Source organism: Anopheles gambiae, chromosome 3 (assembly GCF_943734735.2).
Source record: "Anopheles gambiae chromosome 3, idAnoGambNW_F1_1, whole genome shotgun sequence".
Lineage (NCBI taxonomy): Eukaryota > Metazoa > Arthropoda > Insecta > Diptera > Culicidae > Anopheles > Anopheles gambiae.
This window is the reverse complement of record NC_064602.1, coordinates 91,362,839-91,382,615: the sequence shown is the minus strand read 5'-3', so window position 1 is coordinate 91,382,615 and position 19,777 is coordinate 91,362,839. Positions and strand designations below refer to the sequence as shown.

The following is a 19,777-nucleotide window of genomic DNA, read 5'->3' as shown; positions in this document are numbered from 1 at the left end:
TTTCCAGAAAAGCTCCCCCATAAGTGCAGCCTGCAGGCCTTAATCCTAGAGGTAATCTTACAACGATGGCACGGCACACCCAAAAACGGCAAAGAAAAGAAACGCGCACCTAGATCAGACATTCCACGTTCTTGTTACACCTTTCCAACGATTAATATCTCACCGCGACGTTGACGACAACACAATTGGCCGGGGACGGGCTGCTGTTGGTGCATTGCGTGCCCGAACCAACATACCATCCCCATCGAGCGTATCTTGTTGGGTTTGCACGCACAAGACTCAGCGACGTTTTGTTCGTTGAATTCCTTCTAGAAAAAAAGGAGGAGGAATTTGAATCTTCCGAGAGGAAAACCCGCCAGCGATCGCGACGTTCCGAGGGTTGGTTCCGTTCTCGGATTAGCGTACACACACACAGGCATTCTCCTCCCTGGTTGTGTGTTATTTCCTTTTTTTTCTTATCAAGCACAGGGCAGCCGTACCACCAGACAGAATTGGAACGTCGTAACGGGGCACGACCACACCAGGGCGACGTGGCACGGGCATGTTTCTCGCGCTTGCGATTTAATCCCCATCGCCCGTGGCAAACATTGTGCGCGATACGGCTTATCAGGCCTTTGCTACGCTCTGCTTTGCTGCTCTTGGTGTGTGTGTGTGTATGTATGTTACGAGCCAGAGCAAGATCGGAGCAAGATCGGAATGCGTGCCTACAATCGGAGCAATTCTTAGTTCAAGTTCAAACCCAGGGTGTGCGCACGATCAAAGTGCAATCATCTCGACAAAGGCATGAGCCAACCATTAGGGACTGTTCGTTGGAGTGCTGGCATAGCGTACACGAGCATCCCTTCCCGCTTTTGTGTGCTTGAGGTGTGCGGTAATCAGAAGGAACACGTTTACAACTTCATCGAACGCAATGAGGCACTGATCGGGAGGGAAACGTAAACGAATTGGAATGTTTCGTTGGCATGGTATCACGTATGGGAGGAGTGTTTTTTTCCATGAAGGTTGGAAGGGAAACGTTTCAAGCGCTCATCTCAGGCGTCATAGTAAGTTGAATCACCAGGAAAAAAAACATGACTCTGGTGTGCTTTAATAGTTCTCATTCCAGATGTAGATCCGTTCTGATTCTGGAATGAATCATACAATTGTTTTGAAATTGACTCTAAATCCAACAGCATTAAATGAAGCGATAGTGATCGCAGATGTTACACAATGAGATTGAGAATAAGTTACATTATAATGGATTGAAGAGACTAGTGTTCAGACTTGTGTACATAGTGTTAAATCATGTAGCAAACAAGGCATAAATGAGCCATACTCCATAGAAAATATGCCAATAATACGAGTTAGGGTGGTGAATACTCTTATTATTACTGAGCTATTTACCGAATTTCACAATACGCGACCTGGGAAACTCAAACAAAAATACTCGAGAAAGTGTGCCATTTATTTCAGATACAGTGGTGAATCTTCCAATTTGCTTTTTCTTTAGCAAATTATGTGGTTAGTGTCAACTAGACATTCCTGATAGCTTTAAGAAATTATAAGTAATGCTTTTGACGTGACATTAAATCACAACATTTCGAGAAAGTATGCAAACTGTATGACTTTAAATGATTAATCACAACTATTAATGACAACTCTGTTTACTTTAATAAATTTGATATAAGGCTGCGCAAAACATTACAGTGTTGTAATTACATTAACAGCAAAATCGCTCGACAAAGTGTGCCAACTGTGTAAGATAAAGTGAACAATCTTGAAAATCTCTGATTCTTTAAAAGATCCCATTAATTAGATTAAAACTTCAAATCTTAACGCAAAACATTAGCAAGCACTATCTTTGCTATTTCAATTATGATTTGGATGAAAAATTACTAATTGTGTGGTCCAATACATTCAATACTCAAATCTACTAAATCGAGATTATTTTGCAAAGATCGTAAACATCATCATCAAGAACACTAATCCATTAGGGGAAGAGTAAAACGTTCGAGTAAATGTACACTACTGAGAATCGTCATCTTCATCTTCTTTCATTATTCTTTCTACTTTCTCACGCAAAACGATTTTCACCCTATTTAAAACCACACAAACACCACCGCACGACCTATTTTTTCCGGCTATTTCCGACCGAACCTTGATTTCAATTTTTTGGCAAAGTGCATCTGGCTTTTCCACCGCAGAGTCTCAAATTCCCAAAGCTTTCAAACAACCGCACACTCCCTCTCTCCTGCTGCACCACCGCACGTTCACCGTTGATGATCATGATCATGCCTGACCTCAACGGAGCGTCGGACTGACAGACAAACGTGAACGTGAAAACTAAAAATACAACTCAATTTTTTGTTGCTACTGCTGCTCTCTCATCAACCAGCAGGACGACCACCCGACGGACTGCTGTTTAATTTTGTGTTTGCCACCCGCCAACCCCACCCGAAAGGTGCTCAATGGGAAGCGAAGTAATTACACGACGTGACGGTGGTTTGTCGTCTCGCAAATGTTGCCCTACTGAGTGCGCTCCGGGGTTGGCAAAGAAGGTGTTTGCTCCCAGCGGTACATGAGCACGCACAAAGTCTCTCCCGGCTCGTCGTTTTGTATCTGTCTCGCCGTCGACGACGACACCACCACCTCCATCTGGGCAAAGCTTCTTCTTCGCGTGGGTACAATTATTAGTTAGTAAACAACACAAAAGGGCCCACACCAGAGTTTGTGCGTTTTTATTCCACCCAGCCGCTCGGTTGCGAACCTGCCAACCGTCCGTCACACGTCCGACCAGGGGGGGTTGGCGCGCGCGAATGATAAAATAATGACAGTCATCGAGGGTGTGCGGCGTTCCGGACGGCGCAGGAATGCTGGCGGACTAAAACAAACTTACCCCGCGTGCGCGCCCTTACCACGCACACACACACAAACAAAAGCCTTATTATCCCCCCCCCCCTCGAACCTCTGCACCAGCAAAAGGGTGAAGGAACTGACGCCTTCTCTGTTGGCGCGTGTTGGAAAGCGTGGTGATGTTTCGCGCGATGTTGTGATGATTGTGATCTTGATTCGCTGTGCCTACCCATATCTACCTGTGCCCAAACCTAACCCAAACCTTTGGCTGTGGGACAAGCGAAATAAATAATACAAAAATGTGCGACTCATTCATCTCGGTCCCTTTCCCGTCTCGCGAGAAGTTTATGTGGCTCATGACCTAAATTGGAGGTCAACAACAGTGCCCCGCCAAGCTCCACAAAGCAGCTTTTGCAGCACAGACGACCACAGGGGGAAAAACAACCGCGCCGCACCAAAAATCGGTCACGATTCCGATTATTATTCTGACGTCTTCCAGAGTATGTCTTCGCCGCCACCCGCCTCATAAGATAAACAGCTACGGAGCGCTGTGCAAGATGCTGCTCCAGGCGATGCTAAAAATGGGACAGAGCGATGGAGAATGCGAGTCCACAGGAACCACAGACTTCATCTTTGACCACATTATCATAGGGTCACCACCACCGATGGGGTGGCAGTACAATTTTCGAGGCCAGAGAAGGCGTTAGTGTATGTGTGCGGGAGGATGCCAAAGAAAAAGGTGCGACCCCTTCCTGCTTGATGATTGCCAGCGTTTTAGGTGAGCAGCGATTGGCGCAAAAGTCCGAAACTGGTGCAAGTAATTAGGTTGACATAAATTTGTTTGAGGCTTTGTGTTACAGTTTCTGGGACGTTTGATGGATTATTCAGGTGGTTATCTTGGTAATTTAAAAGAGATATCATCATGATTTAGGGTGAGAGGGAGAAGTATTCCCGTGCGCCTATTGCTTAGATTTGTGCAACAGGCAAATCCAAACAAATAATTACAAATAAAAATATATATGTATCTTTAATAACATTTCAAAGAGACTAAAATTTTTGGAGTTCAAACCAATTCTTACGAATTAAGACAAAACTTTACGTAATTTGGTACCTTGTTTACATGAAGAAGACCTAAAAAATACTTAATTCAAACTTGTAACAACACCTTTTTATAACAAAACTATCTGCCATTGCCTCTGGTGCTTTCTTGTAGTGATGCCACAGTCCATTCAAGTCTGTTTTCTAATGCAACAAGCATAGCCCAGGAGCTATACCCAAATTGAAATTAGTTTTGTTAAATTCAAACTTTACAATTGGCGTATGTGGTATTCTACAGGGGTTTTCATGAGTTCTCGTAGTTGTGGAACACTTCCTGGACTCTTTCTTATGGGAAGTGAACTTCAAATGCTGGATATAGGACTACATGGCACTCATTTTGAACAGGCTCCTTGAACATTTCTACTGGATTTGTCCTACAAGGGGGCTATAGAGTCCAATTCCCATTACATTAAGTTTATTTCAAGTAAGAAGAAGGCAACAAAGTGTCCCACAGCTATGAAAACTCCTGGATAACCCTGTAATGTAATGTAATTTTCTAAACAAACATGACGAAAAGTAATTTAAAGACGACAACGATGCTAACGACATTAATTTCCCAGAAAACTGAAGAACTAACTAATGACATCCTCTAACCAAACACGACTTTCTGCACAAAAATGGCAACATGTGTACCACAGATCAACACAGGAAAATAAACCATTCCCTGTTGACAGAGCGCTCCAGGAACCTCTGGGAACTACTTCAAAAAGCCTACCCTACCACCAACAATTTTTTGTGGTTTGAGGAGGTAGGTTGTTCGAGCCCGAACACCATTACGCAAGACCATTAAACGGTGGTGGGGTCGGTGGTGGTGTACCAGCCACAATAGGAAGACCTCCGGACCTCCAAAGCGCCAACATTAATGCCTCTTCACTCCCATATGCTTCCATCCTCTTGCTTGTTTTGCTTGTTCTTCGTCTTCTCTCCCTCCTCTCCTATGCATGCTCAACCTAGCCGGTCATTAACCTACGCAAAACGGGCCTCCCCCACCCCAACGGCTCCGTTGTTTTCCACCTGGCTTAATGTTTTGGATTCAAATGAAACAACACCCGCGTACGCCGCTTTTTTCTTGCTTCATCCACTTCTCCACCGGCAAGAACACGAACCCGCCGCGGTACAAATAGAAAACCTCCGTACGGAATCGCTCCACACTACTGTCTGCCGACAAAGTTCTCGGTGTGAGCTAGAGCAAAATCCGAAAAAAGCTTTTAAAATGCCTGAGAAGAAGCACACACTGCCGGCACCACAACGGAACCTGTTTGTGGTGTGCAACGGGGGACGACCGTGATCTTGGAAGGTGGATTTGTTCCGTTTTGCTTGGTGACTTGTTTTCCACTGGCTTCTTTTCAATTCAATTTTCTATTTGACAAGAGCTACTAACTCCGCTTTTGTGACTATTCTCCCGTTACCAAACCAGCAACAGATCCCGAGTTAGAACTGTTAGTAGATTTTCCATTGCAAAAGCCGCAATGTAGTAGCTCGGGAAACGGGAGGGATGAATAGCAAGCAGGCAAGAGCGTCTTTTGTACGGGGTTCGTTAATCGGCCAACCGGAGCAACATAAAAGAGCATAACAGGACCGGCCGAGGCAAGCGAATTTGCAGCACAAGCGTTTAGCGAAACAAATGCCGGCCGGTTCCGGAATATAACGTTGCCAATTATTTGATGCTGGTTGGCTCAGAATTTAGTCCACTTTCAGACATTTTCCATATTTTCAAGTAAACTGTTTTTTGCTTTTTTTACAGAATTTTCAAACATTTTTGTTAAAATATTATCTTTTCTCACAAAATTACGTAAGAGGTTCCCCGGCAAAACATGGAGCATATTGCAGCTCTTTCGCACCGTATTTTCTCACTCGAATGAGCAATTTCTGCTCACCACTCAAAGCTCAAAGCACACACCACTCTCGACTCTATTATTCTGCTCAATTGTGTTGTGGCGGGGGGTGGGCGGGCATCAAAATGAGCAGCCTTTTCGAGCTTCCAATCAACCAAATCGTCCACTTATTGGAAATTAGTAATGCTGGTCGAAGTGAGAGAGATTTCAAGACGCCCTCGCACAGCCCCTCATAATCGTCAGCCACCTTCAACTCCTTCTCCTGACGCTAGGCTCACGGTCCAAAAGTGCACTTCAGAATTCACCATGAGTCATAGGCACGACCTGAGAGCGCAATCGACGCAACCACGCACCAACACAGCCACACACAACACCGTACACCACACCACGTTGCTTCACAGCCACACATGCGCACACCAGCATAGCTGCGGGAGTTGCATGTATGGAGCGCAACCGAACGGGAGCCACCGGCGGCCGCCAAACCCGAGCAGCTGGAATAAAATCAATGATTTGCGTCTTTGCGGCGGACACACACAGCACAAGCTCAAGGCAACAATAAGGGGGAGATGATGATGTGGCAGAAATCACTAGCTACACCGTATGGGAAAAGAGACCACTTTGAGCAGCAACCAACACACGCTTTGAGATACACAAGTTAGCCACAGCAAAAGGGCAGAGATGGGTGCAAATAATCACACGGTAAAGGGGCAGCAGCCGCCTTTTCCGAGGGTTTTTGCTCTTTTTGCTTTTTGAACACAAACACACATTTCATATTTCTTTAAAACACTTCACTGTGGAGCTTTTGTGTTGCAAAAACCCCGTCTCAAAATAACTCTTTCTCATGGACACTTTTACCGCTGTTGAGCGCCTTCTGCTTCTCCTTTGCGATAGCAATCATCAAACACACTGTCACATGTCAAGCTGGGGTGGATTTTCCACACAGCAACAAGAGCGGCGGCGAATCGATTTTTCCTTCCGAATCGCCACCTAGCGCGGCCTTATTGCACTGGAAACGCTGGAAACAATACAGAATCACCACCATGGGGGTGTTGTGTTTCAGTGACACAATCCGCGGGGGGGGCTGCCACACCACGCCGGGTTACGAATTACACAGCACGCGGGAGGGGGTGAAGAAAACGCAAAAACGACCAAAAATTAGCCACCCCCCCCCAACCCTGGAAAAACGGAAAGAAAAACGCAACGTGCCGGAAAACTTTCAACTGTATTGGAACTCCGTCCGTCGGACGTACACTCCAAAACACGGGCACCAGCCAGTGGGGAGGTGAAGGGTGAAACACTACCCAGACACCACAGCGAGGGGGAACACTGCTGGTTGTGCTTTTTGGTTACGCGAGAAGGTCGACCGATTTGGCAAAAAAAAACGGCGAAAACGATCCACACACACGCGCCCGCTCACACAACCGCGTGTAACAGCGTACGCGTAACACAACTAGACTAGACTTTAACGATTGTATTTTGTTTTTAACTTTGTCTTTACTTTGCTTGCTGAAGAAGGTTTTCTCAATGGTTGTCGTCTTCGTGGTCGTTTGTCCAAACTCGAATTTTGAAGCGGCCCGAAATGCTGCTTTCCTCTCTCTCTCGTATCGTCGTTGTCGTTGTTGTACCGCACTCGGCAACGCGTGAAAACGCAATGAAGAGGAATGCAGAGCCTGCAAAGGAAAGCTCGCTTTCTCAAAAAACGGCCCACCTCGACTACGAGGGGAGTACTACACTACGACGCACATGCTCACACGGCGCGCTCTCAGTGTATACCGCTCTCCTCCCCCGGGTTTGGAGGGTTTTTCTCACCTGCCCCAACAAACACCCAGCGTCGGTGTGCAACACAAAACCCCACCGGGAATATGCAGAGCTATGTGGCGGATAAACCTCTCTTTTGCTTCTCTCTCTCTCTCCCTCGCTCTCTGTTGTTTCTCCACGGAGAGAAAGGGAAACCATACAAACGTCAAACTGCTTACTCCCCCCCCTTACTGTATTGCACTTTTAGCTTGCTCCATCCATGTGTGCATATTCTAAATTTTTAATACACACCGAGGAGACAAACATAGAAACACAATCAACTCCTACGCATCGGGGGTGGTGGGATTGCTGCTTAACAATAATCGAATTGTGTGTTTAACTCTTCTTCTTTTTACCTTCACTTGCCATCTTTTCGCACTAAAACACATACGTACAAAGCCGTTTGTACCGCGTGGAAAATGCGAGAAAAGTGCCACGAAAAAGTGAGAATCGGCAAAAGGTCATCTGTGTGTGGGTGTGTGTGTGCTTGCTAGTCGCAAAACAATAATACTCAGTACCGTAGTGCCGGTGTTATTTTATAATGGCTGGGAAAAATGCCTATACACACAAACGCACACACCTGCAGCGCATGAAATCATCAAACATTGATGGCAATCTTCTAACAATGTCGTACTGTTGTAACACACACACACACAAGGTGAAGGGGAGGTTTTTTTGACGTACTTGGCCTTACTCTTTACAAAACATATGCTGCTTTGTTTGGTTTACAATGTTTGATCAAGATATCGTCATGTCATCCGGGTCAGAAATGGCCATGTTCCTGTATTGGACGACCAATAAGTCGTTATTTCTGATGATATAGACGACTACTACACATACACCCAAACATGATGTATACAAACAGACCACTCTAATTATTGTCTATTTCATCTCTAGACAATCTTGTGAACGATCAAAACAATCCAAAAACATTGAGTTGATCATACATTGATCAATTTTTGATTGATTTATCCTAAAAACACGAGTAAAATATAGATATTTCAGGCGATTTTATCGACAGCACCATAGAATGTTAATATTACGAATAAAACTAAGGAAAAGCTAAATGGTTAATGGGCAGTTCTATAGAGAGATTGGTTACACACTATACAACATGCCAGTTCTATATTCAACCTCTAACATTTACAATCAATCGTCCTTCGTCCATAAATACAAAGTCCTTTTAAGATACATGCCAATGCATGCCTAAGGTATTGACAATTTAAAATAAGAATAAAAAGGCTCGTGGAAAACCATGTAATTCCAGTAGTTCGCATAGCTATGTGATACTTCATTAACTCCTAAACTAAATGTAATGGGAATTGGACTCTGTAGCACCCTTGTTGGACAAATCCAATAGGAATTTCCAAGGAGCCTGTCCAAAAAGAGCCATAGAGTTCAAATTCCATCGTATGAAGTTCACTTCCCATCAAAAAGAGTCAAGGAAGTGTCCCACAACCATGAATTCCGATGGAAAATCCTGTAACAATTGCCTCGCTCAGTTTTTTTGTTTAAATTTTGTATCGGATGCTGCTTATCATTCTTAAATTTTAAATGTTTATTCCTATTATCATCTTTAAAATGATACTGCACATTTCCTTTAAAATGTTACAGCACATTTCCTTTAAAAAAAAGTATTATCAACTGTTTACATTCCTCCAGAAACTATTCAACTACTATTCTATTCATTTTGAGTTTGCGCTTTTGTGCACCAAAAACAAATCATCTCGAAGTGGACAGTTTCAATTTTGAATTTAAGTCCAACCGAAATTTATGAACGAATGCTTTGTTTGTTTAACTTCCTCAAATACATATCGTTGCTGATAACGAAGTTTGGGGATTTTTTAAGCTTATTTCATATACGACGATTTTAAAAGGTTAAAATTATAATGACAATAAATAACACCACAAAAGGTAATCCCCACAAAAGTACACCTAATCCATGTACCCAGTCCATGCTACCCGCTAAAAAAATTCATTACTTTTGCCCATCACCATAAACAAAAACCCGCTACTGCTTACTTTGCTAATGAGCAAAACACCTGCTCCATTTAGGACGGGGAGCGCGTACAGTACGCCCCAAAAGGCACCCACCAGCACAGACCGCCGCCACCACAAAATGACTTCATTTAAAGCCCTCCCCGGTCGTCCATTAGCGTCACCGCCCCATAAGCGCCATCGCAGCGCCGCACAGCCAGCTAGCCAGCCAGCCGCGTTTGATGCGCAGTTGATGCGCGTGGGACGAACGCGTCGAAGAACTCGATCAAAGGCGTGCTGCGCGCTGGTGGCGCGTTCCCCACCCCCCCAAACCGCCCGAAAGTGTCCGCGTATGATGTCAGAGCCGCCAGCAGCTTTATCTGTCAGACCCCGCGGGCACACTTCACACAATCCGCCTACAAGGCAAGGTCAACCGCCGTTGGTAGGCTTTGTTTTTGGGGAACAGAAATTTGAGCTTTCAAGGGTGCGGGTGGATTTTTGCACTATCAGCAAACAAGGTCACCCCCCCCGAAAACCGGTCTGTCTCTTCAACGCACACACACACACGCACGAAACACAACCAATTTTGGTTGGAATTTTGATGTCTTTTCCGGTTTGTGTCCGGAACAGTGTTTGTCTGTTGTCCGTCGCGTTATTTTTTGCCTTTTTGCCGTCCTGCATAATTGCGTCATTGCAAAAGAAAACAAAGCGAAAGTGGGGGAGGAGAGGGGATGGATGATGGCTCGAGACTTTTGGAGGGATACGCATGCTCCTTTTCCGCCGGGAATGATTACTCACACAATACGAAACGGGGGGAGCAAACAGTTCAAGAGCGAAACTCAACAAACTCTCTCACCTGTTCAAGAAAAAGATGCTCGAGTTTGTTAACAACTCGGTTGCGTTTTTTTTGTGTGTGTATAAAGTGAATATTTTGTATAAACATCCAAAAATCGCGCGTCATTGTGTCTGCCCCAAGCTCGCAACACACACACCACGAGAGTCCCAAACGAAAGGCAAGAGCAAACGCATGTGTGTACACGTCAAAGTCATATGACAGTCGCCGAGAGTGCATTCTATCCACCCACCCGGGGCAGCAGTTCCTATACGGCCGTATCGATGTGTCATCATCAAACCATCACCCCCCACCCACGAGTACCCTTTACCTTGTACGATATTTTTAAACCACAAGAGAAACTACCGCTCACTGCAGCAAAAGATGCACTTGACGCGTTACACCCTCACCCACCGTCACACACACACACACATTAGCAAAGTATTTGTTTCACTCGGACAAAAACGTGACGACAGCAGGCAACACAACACAGCTGTTAATTGGTTCTGCACACAAGCACACACACACACACACACACACACACTGTCCATTCATGCGTCTCTGGAGTATTCCAGATGATGGAGATAGTCGCACGTTATGGGCACCGGAGCAAGCACACGACAAATGAATCGATTGTAAGTGATTTAAATTATGCAACAAGATGTTCGATAGTTGCGCACACACTCACACACCACGCCAAGCAAAGAGTTGTGATGCGTATGCAAAAAAAAACCCCGATTTGTGACGACATTCGTCCTTCCAAGGACACCTCCTCCTGATGCACGGACACCATGCGAAAACCCCTTTTTTTGTCAATTCCAATCGAGAAAAATCGATTCCTTTTTCCCTGAGGGAGGGTGGATTGGGAGGTGGTGACTCCCTGTCACGGTAGTAGTTTGAGCGGGGGTTAAATTTTGACAGCCAAACTACCCCTTGGCGTTTAGTATTATTGCGTGTTTTGTCAGTATGTTTGCGTGCGAATGTGTGGATGTGTGTGTGCGCAGCAAGTGTAGGCGTAACAATGAGCTGAAGCACAAAAGGAAGGGATACCCCGTCATTGGTTTACTGTGCGTAAAACAGGCAAAAACACACACACACACCTGTTCAACACACACCATTGCACAAGAGCAGCCATATAAACACGGTGCGCTACGGTTTGGGTTCATATCCGTCACCTTTTTTGTGTGCTGTGTGCTGCCCCTAATCAGTTTCGCTTTGAAAAAACAGTAACAGCGAAAATATTTGCACACACACACACACTACCGTAGGAAATTGACGGGTGTAAATTGGATCTTGAAGCCACCGCGTCGGCACCGTTTTGTCGCGTTTTGTCTCTGGTTAGAATATGGTGATAGAAACTTTCCCATATACTCGTTCCATTGATAACGGGCGATGACTGATGCTTTTGCACCATACACACACACACGACTTGTCCGCGATGGCCATTTTTGTCTGTTTTGTCGCTTTTCTCGCATCGAAGTAGCCATTCATTGTGCGTTTTGCCTCGCACAGAGCCACCAGTCCCTTCCCACCGCAAATGCTGCTGCTGCTCTCTGCCATCTTTGTTCGTCTCGATGGCGGGATCCCCTTCAGCCCCTTCAGAGGCTTCATGCTCGCGTTTCGTTCAAATTCCCTCTGTAAAGGTTCACTGTTTTCGATCGATAGATCGATAATAGTTTGTCTCGTCGGGGGCTAGTTTTCGGGTGGAGCGATTTGGTTTCGGACCGAAAAGAGTGAAAAAGGAGTGATTTAAACGGACATTTAAAGAAGCTACTTACACACTGAGTTCATCGAAGGAAGGTTATTGTTTTCCCTTTTTTTTTGAGAAGAACTGTTGGATGGCTACACTGCTGCCTCTGTATGGACTTTTGGCGTTTTTTCCCACGGTGCGATGACCTACAGCAAATAATGAAATTGGGGAAAGGGAGGGAGCGGGTTTAATTGTGATTGTTTCACCTCACAGGACAATGCGGGGTACGATGACTCCTGGCACGGGGAGGAGAGTGATCTTGTGTCCGGTGTCCTTTTTCAACGCAAGTTCCGTTTCGGCAGTGTTGCGTACGTAAAGTGTGTGTGTTTGTGTGTATGTATGTGTGTCTGTATAGTTGACTATGTGTGTGAATGTGTGTGCAGACACGCGCACACACAGTCGCAAGGTTGCTTTCGCACAATTTTCGTCGCACACTGCACACACAAAGAGGAGGATAACGCACACTTTACACACATGCCACACACACACACACTCACTCAAACGCACACGCACACAAAAATGACCCACAACTTGCCGTGACGCTGTAGAGTTTCTTGGGGAGGCAGGAGGATGGTGTGGAAGGAAGGTGGCGCTGGGTTAGGGATATTCTTTTTTTTCTACTTTTCTCGCACACAAATTTCACCTTGACTCACAATTTGTCGCGCACACACACACACGGACACACGGGGGTGGTCTCACACTAATAAGGGAGCAGCGAACGCTCGCCACTAGCAAAAAGAAGACGAACACAGCCCCACACACAAAGCAATTCAGCGAAGAACGATCGATCGATGCTGGGCGTAATAATTATGGTTGCAGAGGGACTCCCTGCGAAACCCGGAGGGATGATTTAGGCAATGCTCTGGCGATGTGTTGCACATAACAACGCCACACACGTACGCACGCACACACACACGCACACGTCTCGTTGTTCACCTGCGAAACTTTTCTGCAAAAAAAGCGAGCAGCAGCTTCTACTGCCTCCACCTTCGCTCTATTGCTGGTACTTGGGTTGAATTTTAAGGGATGATCACCTTTCTTCTGCTAAATACTATTGCAGCTCACAACGCAACAAACACAACACGTACACGTTCGCGCACCGCGATGTGCTCCGTACGGGGGAGTAGGGGGGTGAATGGTTAAACGGGGTGGAAAATTTTTAAGCGAAATCGACGACGACGACGACGACGTCTTTTCGCGACACTTCTTTGCTGTAGCTCGCTCTCTGCGGAAAAACGCCTGCTGGCTGCTGATGATGGCGCTGCTGACGAATACGGGCCATCGATTGCGTGCGCGTGCGTGCGTGTGTGTGTATTTTCTCTAGTTGCCACACACACACACATCGCTTGCAAACGCTTCTCTTTCTGGCGCACGGGTCAGTTCGCCCTGCCAACGTACCGTATTGCGAACGGGTGATTAAAATCGACACGCACACAGCCAAACGGCGATTCGAAAAATTCAACGGAATTATTGCAACTGTCAAAACTGCTTGCTTGAAAACATTTTGTATCGAAACAATTTTCTTTCCCATAAAAGTCGTCAATCGCGGTGGGCAAATTATGTTTTTGTTGAGAAAATTAACAGAAAAAGTAATTTTAGTTATGTTTTTGCTTTTTACAAACACTCTACAAAGTAATTAGATTTATGTAGATTAATGAGATGCTTTAGTCGGTGCAATAATTACAGTAAACATGCAAAGAAAAAAATCCAATAAATGGCATCGCCCACTTTGGAAGTCGGCAAACAATTCATTGCACTTGTACTTCCAGTGTAGTTTTGCGTGTGTTGCTTAGAAGATTTCCCATTTTCTTTTGCTGTGCCAAACGTGACCAAAATGGAGCAGGAAAGGCCGTACTACGCTGTATTCGCTGGACTGTGTGCCTCATTTGCAAGTCTGTTTGGCAAGTTGACCGCCAACAGTGGCCGCCTGCTGGAACATGCTGGACTCACCGCGGTAAGCACTCGGAAGGAACCTTTGCTCGTACTGGCACTATTCTCTCACTGGTTTAAAACACACAAAGACACCCTTTCGCGTGAAAACCACCCCTAAACATAAATCCCTAATTTCCGAGAAAGAGATTTGCAGCTGTCAAATGGCTCTGTTTACGTCGCACCTACTTTGACAGCTATGCTGGCGCCATAGGGAAAAGAAAACACACAATGGCTGGTACGGCGTAGGGGTAGTGGGAAGGGTGCGTGCGGTCAAAAGAACGCTTGTGTTGTGTGTTGCATCCCCCGAAGAAAAATACGCTCTTTCAGGCAGGTTGTTTTTGGAGTGGCCGTTTTTTGTTCGGTTCCAATCACCCGATTGACGGAGCAGCAAGGCGCGCGGGGGACACTGGGCGAGCTGGCAGGGAACACTAGCACAGCAACATGGGACCGACCAAAATCAGCCCGGAGGACCAGTCCTTCAACATCACGTTCGTATGGGAGGTGAAAAAGCATCCCTGCCTGTTCGACTCGAGCAATCCCGACTACAAACAGCAGACGCTGCAGGAGCGGGCCTGGCAGGCGGTCTCGGACGCGGTCGGCGAAGGGGTGGACACATGCAAGAAGCGGTGGCGCAATCTGCGCTGCTGCATGACCCGCTACCAGAAGTCGGTGCGCGACAACCCCGACCAGGCGCGCCGGAAGCCCTACTACCTGTACAGCCACATGCAGTTCGTGCTGCCGTACCTGAAGGCGCGGGAGGAAACGAGCACCTACGAGCAGGACGAGCCGACCTGGACGAAGGGCGAAAGCGAATCGATGAGCAAAAACGAGGAGGAGGACGAGGACGAGGACGAGGAGGAGCCGCATGAGATTGAAACGATCACGGTGCCGGAGGAGGATCACAGCGAGCAGATCAAGGACAGCATACTGCAGTCGATCAAGATAATGCCGATCGGGCAGGAAGCGTCAACCATCACCGACCAGCAGCAGCAGCAGCACCACCAAGAAGTGCTACACACGGACAGCACCAGTGCGGCCAACACGACGACGACGTACGAAATCATTACCGCGCCACCGGTTAAGCAGCCGCGCCTTTCCCAGACCAGCGTCGGGGCGGTAAGCCCGATCGAAACCGCCAGCACACTCCAGTCGGTGGCAAACGATTCGAAGCGAGACCTTGTGGCGCAGCGCCAGTTCTTCACCATCACCAACACCCCGATGCAACCGGCCAGCATCCCGATGCCCTGCTACACCTCCAACCCGATCACGTCCCAAACGCTGCACCATCAGCAGCCGCCGGCGCACCAGACGCTTGCGGCCCAGCCGCAGCTGCAAACGCAGGTCCCGCCCCACTTTACCTTCATTCCGAGCACGTCGACGCTGGCGACCGATGCGGATCACAACTTCTTCCAGAGCCTGGTGCCCGACATACAGACGATGACGATGGAGCAGAAGCGCAAGCTGAAAATTGGCATCCTGCAGCTGATCGACGGCATTCTCAATACGTAAATATCTCACATCGGTTCCACCGCCGCGGGGATTTGTACGTTTTTTATTGTATATTGTGTCTGTTTGCAGTTGATGCAGTTGAAACAGGAATGTGTAGGGAATAGGAAGTTCAAACACAACTCTCGATTAGTTCGAAGACGCAAAGTGCAGGGAGCTGCTAGAAGGCATGAATTGGAGAGGTCAGCTCTAGGCGCAATAGTAGCTGTTAGGGCAATAGTAAATAATGTGAATGAAATAGTATCTACACCTAGGTACAAGCTAATTGAAGATAGATCGAGAAAAAGAATTGTAAAAAAATATTTTAACGTAATAGATAGTAAGATCTACTGTGTGCGCTACTAACCCAATCTCCCGAATCCGCATCCTCCTATCCCATTTCTCGAACCTGTAGCACCCTTTACCGTCGACAAGCGCTGCGACGATATCATAACTTAATCATACTCATAATTTCTGCAAACCATTTCATAGAATAAACTTTCCGAACGATGATGTACACCTTTACAACTGAATCAAACGCTCTGGTCGTCTTGCTAACTTTCACCCGATCCATCTCTTTCCCGCTCTCTTAGCTGCCAGCAGGAGAAACCCTCGTTCAGGCTGTATGCCTCCTGACCATGGTCCTGCTTAACGGTTGCGTGTGGCGATTCTTCGTCAAAGCACTGCACGCTGGATCCGGGTCGACGCTGCGGGCATCGCTGGCCAGTGCCGCCACAAATTATGTCGCTTCGGTGAGAACTTGGCCGCCCAAAAAGAAGGGGGAAAAGAAGGCCACTCGGATTTAATTGCTCCTTCTTTTTGCAGGCCCTCCTCGGTACGGTGCTATTCAACGAGCAGAGCAGCCTGCTCTGGTGGCTTGGCACGGCACTGGTGCTGGCCGGTTTGCTGCTGATCATAGGCGGCTCAGAGGAGAAGGTACACGAGGACCATCCCGGTGGACAATCGAAACAAACGCCGAAAGCAAAGGACGAATAAAGTTGTATGTAACATTTTATTATTGCTTTCGTCACGGTGTCTTTCAAATGGATGAGAAAGGAAATTTTTAATTTCCCAGGTCTTATAACTTAAACTATGCTGTGTGTGTGCGCTTAAAGCGTGGTCCGCACGGCCGTGCGGATTCGCTGCACCGTGTTGGCAATCGGGGTAACGATCACATACAGCGCGACCGTACCGATCGCTATCACCAGCGTTAGCCGCACGTTGGCATCGTTGTCCTCCTGGAACCAGCGCGAATAAACGCCAAGCGAGATCGTGACAGTGGCGAGCAGGTAGGACACCGTGCCCACGATACCGTGCCCGAGCTTGCTGTAGATCGGGCGCATATAGTGGCGCAGCTGAAACGCATACTTCGTTGTAACGCCACCGGCGATCGATACGAGCGTGAGGCACACCGTCACCAGCCCGAAGATTCCGTGCAGCGTCTGGAAGTGGGGCTTACCGAGCCGTACCTTGTTGAGGAAGATGCACACGGACGCGATCGAGATGAGTACGCCGGCCACGGCCTGCAGCAGCCAGTGCAGGAACACCTTCGTGCGATGCTGGCAGCGGTGGGTGAAGTAGTTCGCTCCGGACATTGTCAGCACGGCCTGGGACATGAGGATCAGGTACTGGAAGAGGTTGAAGATCGTTTGTAAAACATGCAAAGATCATGAAACACACATCAACAAACACACGCGCACAGTCACGATCGGCTTACCCCAATGGACATGAACGTTGGGTGCCAGGAGAACAGCACCATCGCATGGTTGAAGCAATGATAGGTGATGAACCCGGCCACACCAAACATAAGCACATTGATCAACACATTGGCAAGCACTAGCTTTCTGCTGAAGGTGGCATTTCGCTCCACTGCCCGGTTGTTCGCGTTCCGATTGCTGGCGTTCCGTTTTGCACGATCCATCATCCCCTCGCCGGTGACGGTCGTTTCGTCGATCGAATCCTTGCGCTCGTCGTTCTCGTCGTCGTCCCGGTAGTCGGCAAACAGTTGCTCGTGTTCTGCGCTGGTTCCTTCCGGCTCTTCCCCGCCCATACTGGTGGCGTGCCGTGCGCCGTTCTGATACGTACCGTAGACTGGATGACGCGTTTGTCTTATCTCACGGGGGCTTGCGACAACTCCTGCCGTCGCCGCTGCTGCTGTTGCTGCGTCGTGGTTGTTTTGTTGCGCACCCAGTAAATCAGCTGTCGTGTTGAAAGGGGTTCGGTAGGGATGGTAAGAATGTATCAGTGGTAAAACAAAATAACGCTCTGTTTACAGTAATTTCTCCACTTCTTACGGGTAGAGCATGGAGTGAAACGAAGATCGCGGAAAGGGAAAAACTCAAGCATGGGTGATGCGGTTTACTCTACCTGTTGATCTGGCATCGGGAAGCAGTCGATCGTACGGCACCGCCGATGGTTGAAATTCTCGGTCATCTTTCCCCATACCGGTGTAGCAGTGTAGCTGGGTATCACACGCAAGCGCCACAACCGTACCCGCGTCTCAGAACAGCGCAAACGAAGGAATGATCGTGCGGCCGTCGCTGCGTGCAATTGGCGCGCCACCTTCATTATCACTCAAGTGGTGTCCAGAGGGGGGGGGGGGGAGAGAAAGAGCACTAGCAAATAATTTGTTTGCACAATGATTCGGTGCTTATCTTTGTGCGAAGCATTCGGGAGACTGTGCGGTTCAATACGATTCGGAGTCTCGGAAGCAATGGATAGATAATTCCTTTTAATCGGTCAACTTGAATGGACCGAAACTTGTCTGGAGAGCATGATCAAATGATTGTGTTGGATCCTTTCTTGTTACATGAAGTGGCAAGAGATTAATTCGACTAGCTCATAAAAATACCTCAAAATCGTATAATTTAACTTTTCCTTTTTGAATTCAGCCTGTTAAATATGAACTCAGAAACAGAAGAAAGAGAAACGAAACATTTCTTTATTTTTCATCTTATCAGTATGGTGTGAATGTGGCAACCGTTTTTGTAGTCTCTATTTAAACCTTTCACATTTTTTATACAAATTGATTGTACGGACGAGGTCGAATTTGTTTAATTGTTCGGAATGGAGTTCTAATGGGGAGTAGATAAGATTAGCTAAAAAAAAGTACGGAATGCGTACGTAGAGCGTACCGAATCTAAAGCAGCTTCAGATCGCCAATTTTAGTATATTTTTTTGTTCTCTGACACGTGCTTCAATGCCGGAGGTCCTTAGGGTCCCCGTGATGATATTGTTTTAGCATGAATTAGAAATTTAAAAAAAATCAACGAAAAAATATGTCTTCAGTTTTATGTTTAAGTTGACGACAAGCTGGGCCAAAACTAAAAGAAGAAAAAAAAGAATCAGCACAATTTTTAAAGTAGTAAAAAATAGTTTATTTCCATAAGTTCATAAAAATACGATCACGCGTATCAACTAGAGGTGTGAGCTCGAAATCGGACCTACATACGATTCCGGAGCCAATTTCGAAGTCGATTCCAGAGCCAATTCCGGAGCCGATTCTGTGGTTGGCTCCAGAGTCGATTCCGGAGTCGGTTCCGGAATCAATTCCGGGATCGGAATCAGCTCCGGAATGAGAATCGGCCCCAGAATCGGAATCGACCTTGGAATCGCTACTTGCTCCGGTCACGGAATCAGGATTGACTCCAGAAATGAAATTTGCTCCGCAATGAAAATCAGCTCTTGAATTGAAATACGAAGTTTCAGAAGTGAAATCAGTCCGGGAATCTCCATCTAGTCCTCTCCATCTAGTGATGGGCGGGTCGATCCGAACCTACAAAGCCATCCGTAAGCGAGCCGGAGTCGTTCGAGTTGACCCAAAAGATACAAATAGGTTCGGTAGGTGCAAGAAAGCTTAAGCGACTTCGACCCGTTGGTGCAGCGAGTTCGAGTATGGTCGGATCAATATAGGTTCAATACTCCACCAGAACTCACTGCACGAAATGGGTCGATGTCGCTTATGCTTTCTCGCACCTACTCATCATTCGGGTCGACTCGAACTCGTTGCACCTACAGGTCGGAATCGATTCCGACTGACTCGCACCCGACTCCGGGTCGGGTCTTGAAATGAATCGTATGACTCACCATTAGTAGCATCGATGGACTAAAACGCCTATTTTTATAGATATGTCGATACCGACTCCGATTCGAAGCCGATTCTGATTCTGGATTCGATTTAGATTCTAGAACTGATTCTGCAGCCAATTCTTAGCCATTTCCGATTCCGGACCTACTATC

The 19,777-nt window shown here is 46.9% G+C and overlaps 4 protein-coding genes across 15 annotated transcripts in view; 2 read left to right on the top strand and 2 right to left on the bottom strand.

Moving 5' to 3' along the window:
- LOC1280803 (lissencephaly-1 homolog) overlaps positions 1-14,210 on the bottom strand; it is a 53,894-nt gene extending 39,684 nt beyond the window's left edge. The window contains exons 1-2 of one of the 12 annotated variants that reach the window (XM_061653536.1): positions 14,072-14,210; positions 12,150-12,267 (exon numbers count right to left, since the gene is read on the bottom strand). The gene's annotated coding sequence lies outside the window, so the exon portion shown is untranslated. Of the gene's footprint in view, positions 1-163; positions 7,664-10,702; positions 11,967-12,149; positions 12,268-12,764; positions 13,639-14,071 lie in introns of those variants that run through there. The other 11 variants (XM_061653524.1, XM_061653531.1, XM_061653523.1 and 8 more) reach the window with 11 other exon arrangements.
- Positions 13,686-16,553, top strand: LOC133392724 (uncharacterized). The gene is made up of 3 exons (XM_061653538.1): positions 13,686-14,075; positions 16,132-16,290; positions 16,364-16,553. The coding sequence occupies exons 1-3, from the start codon at positions 13,956-13,958 to the stop codon at positions 16,532-16,534; spliced, it is 450 nt and encodes a 149-aa protein (XP_061509522.1). The 5' UTR covers positions 13,686-13,955; the 3' UTR covers positions 16,535-16,553.
- LOC1280805 (arginine-glutamic acid dipeptide repeats protein) lies at positions 14,219-16,071 on the top strand. The gene has a single exon (XM_320672.4). The coding sequence runs from the start codon at positions 14,495-14,497 to the stop codon at positions 15,560-15,562; it is 1,068 nt and encodes a 355-aa protein (XP_320672.4). The 5' UTR covers positions 14,219-14,494; the 3' UTR covers positions 15,563-16,071.
- LOC1280806 (uncharacterized) lies at positions 16,532-18,066 on the bottom strand. The gene is made up of 3 exons (XM_320673.5): positions 17,906-18,066; positions 17,256-17,737; positions 16,532-17,166 (listed from the first exon to the last, which is right to left on the bottom strand). Exons 1-3 carry the CDS (start codon positions 17,979-17,981, stop codon positions 16,648-16,650), a joined length of 1,077 nt encoding a protein of 358 aa, XP_320673.5. The 5' UTR covers positions 17,982-18,066; the 3' UTR covers positions 16,532-16,647.
- Between the last annotated feature and the right edge of the window lie 1,711 nt (positions 18,067-19,777).

Bases quoted from the DNA above. Each gene is read 5' to 3' on its own strand.
- LOC1280805 (XM_320672.4), top strand. From the start codon at position 14,495: ATGGGACCGACCAAAATCAGCCCGGAGGACCAGTCCTTCAACATCACG.
- LOC1280806 (XM_320673.5), bottom strand. From the start codon at position 17,981: ATGGGGAAAGATGACCGAGAATTTCAACCATCGGCGGTGCCGTACGAT. The intron at 17,738-17,905 runs GTAGAGTAAACC...TCAACACGACAG, and splicing joins TCCCGATGCCAGATCAACAG to CTGATTTACTGGGTGCGCAA. The intron at 17,167-17,255 runs GTAAGCCGATCG...AACCTCTTCCAG, and splicing joins CAACGTTCATGTCCATTGGG to TACCTGATCCTCATGTCCCA.
- LOC133392724 (XM_061653538.1), top strand. From the start codon at position 13,956: ATGGAGCAGGAAAGGCCGTACTACGCTGTATTCGCTGGACTGTGTGCC. The intron at 14,076-16,131 runs GTAAGCACTCGG...CCGCTCTCTTAG, and splicing joins AACATGCTGGACTCACCGCG to CTGCCAGCAGGAGAAACCCT. The intron at 16,291-16,363 runs GTGAGAACTTGG...TTCTTTTTGCAG, and splicing joins CCACAAATTATGTCGCTTCG to GCCCTCCTCGGTACGGTGCT.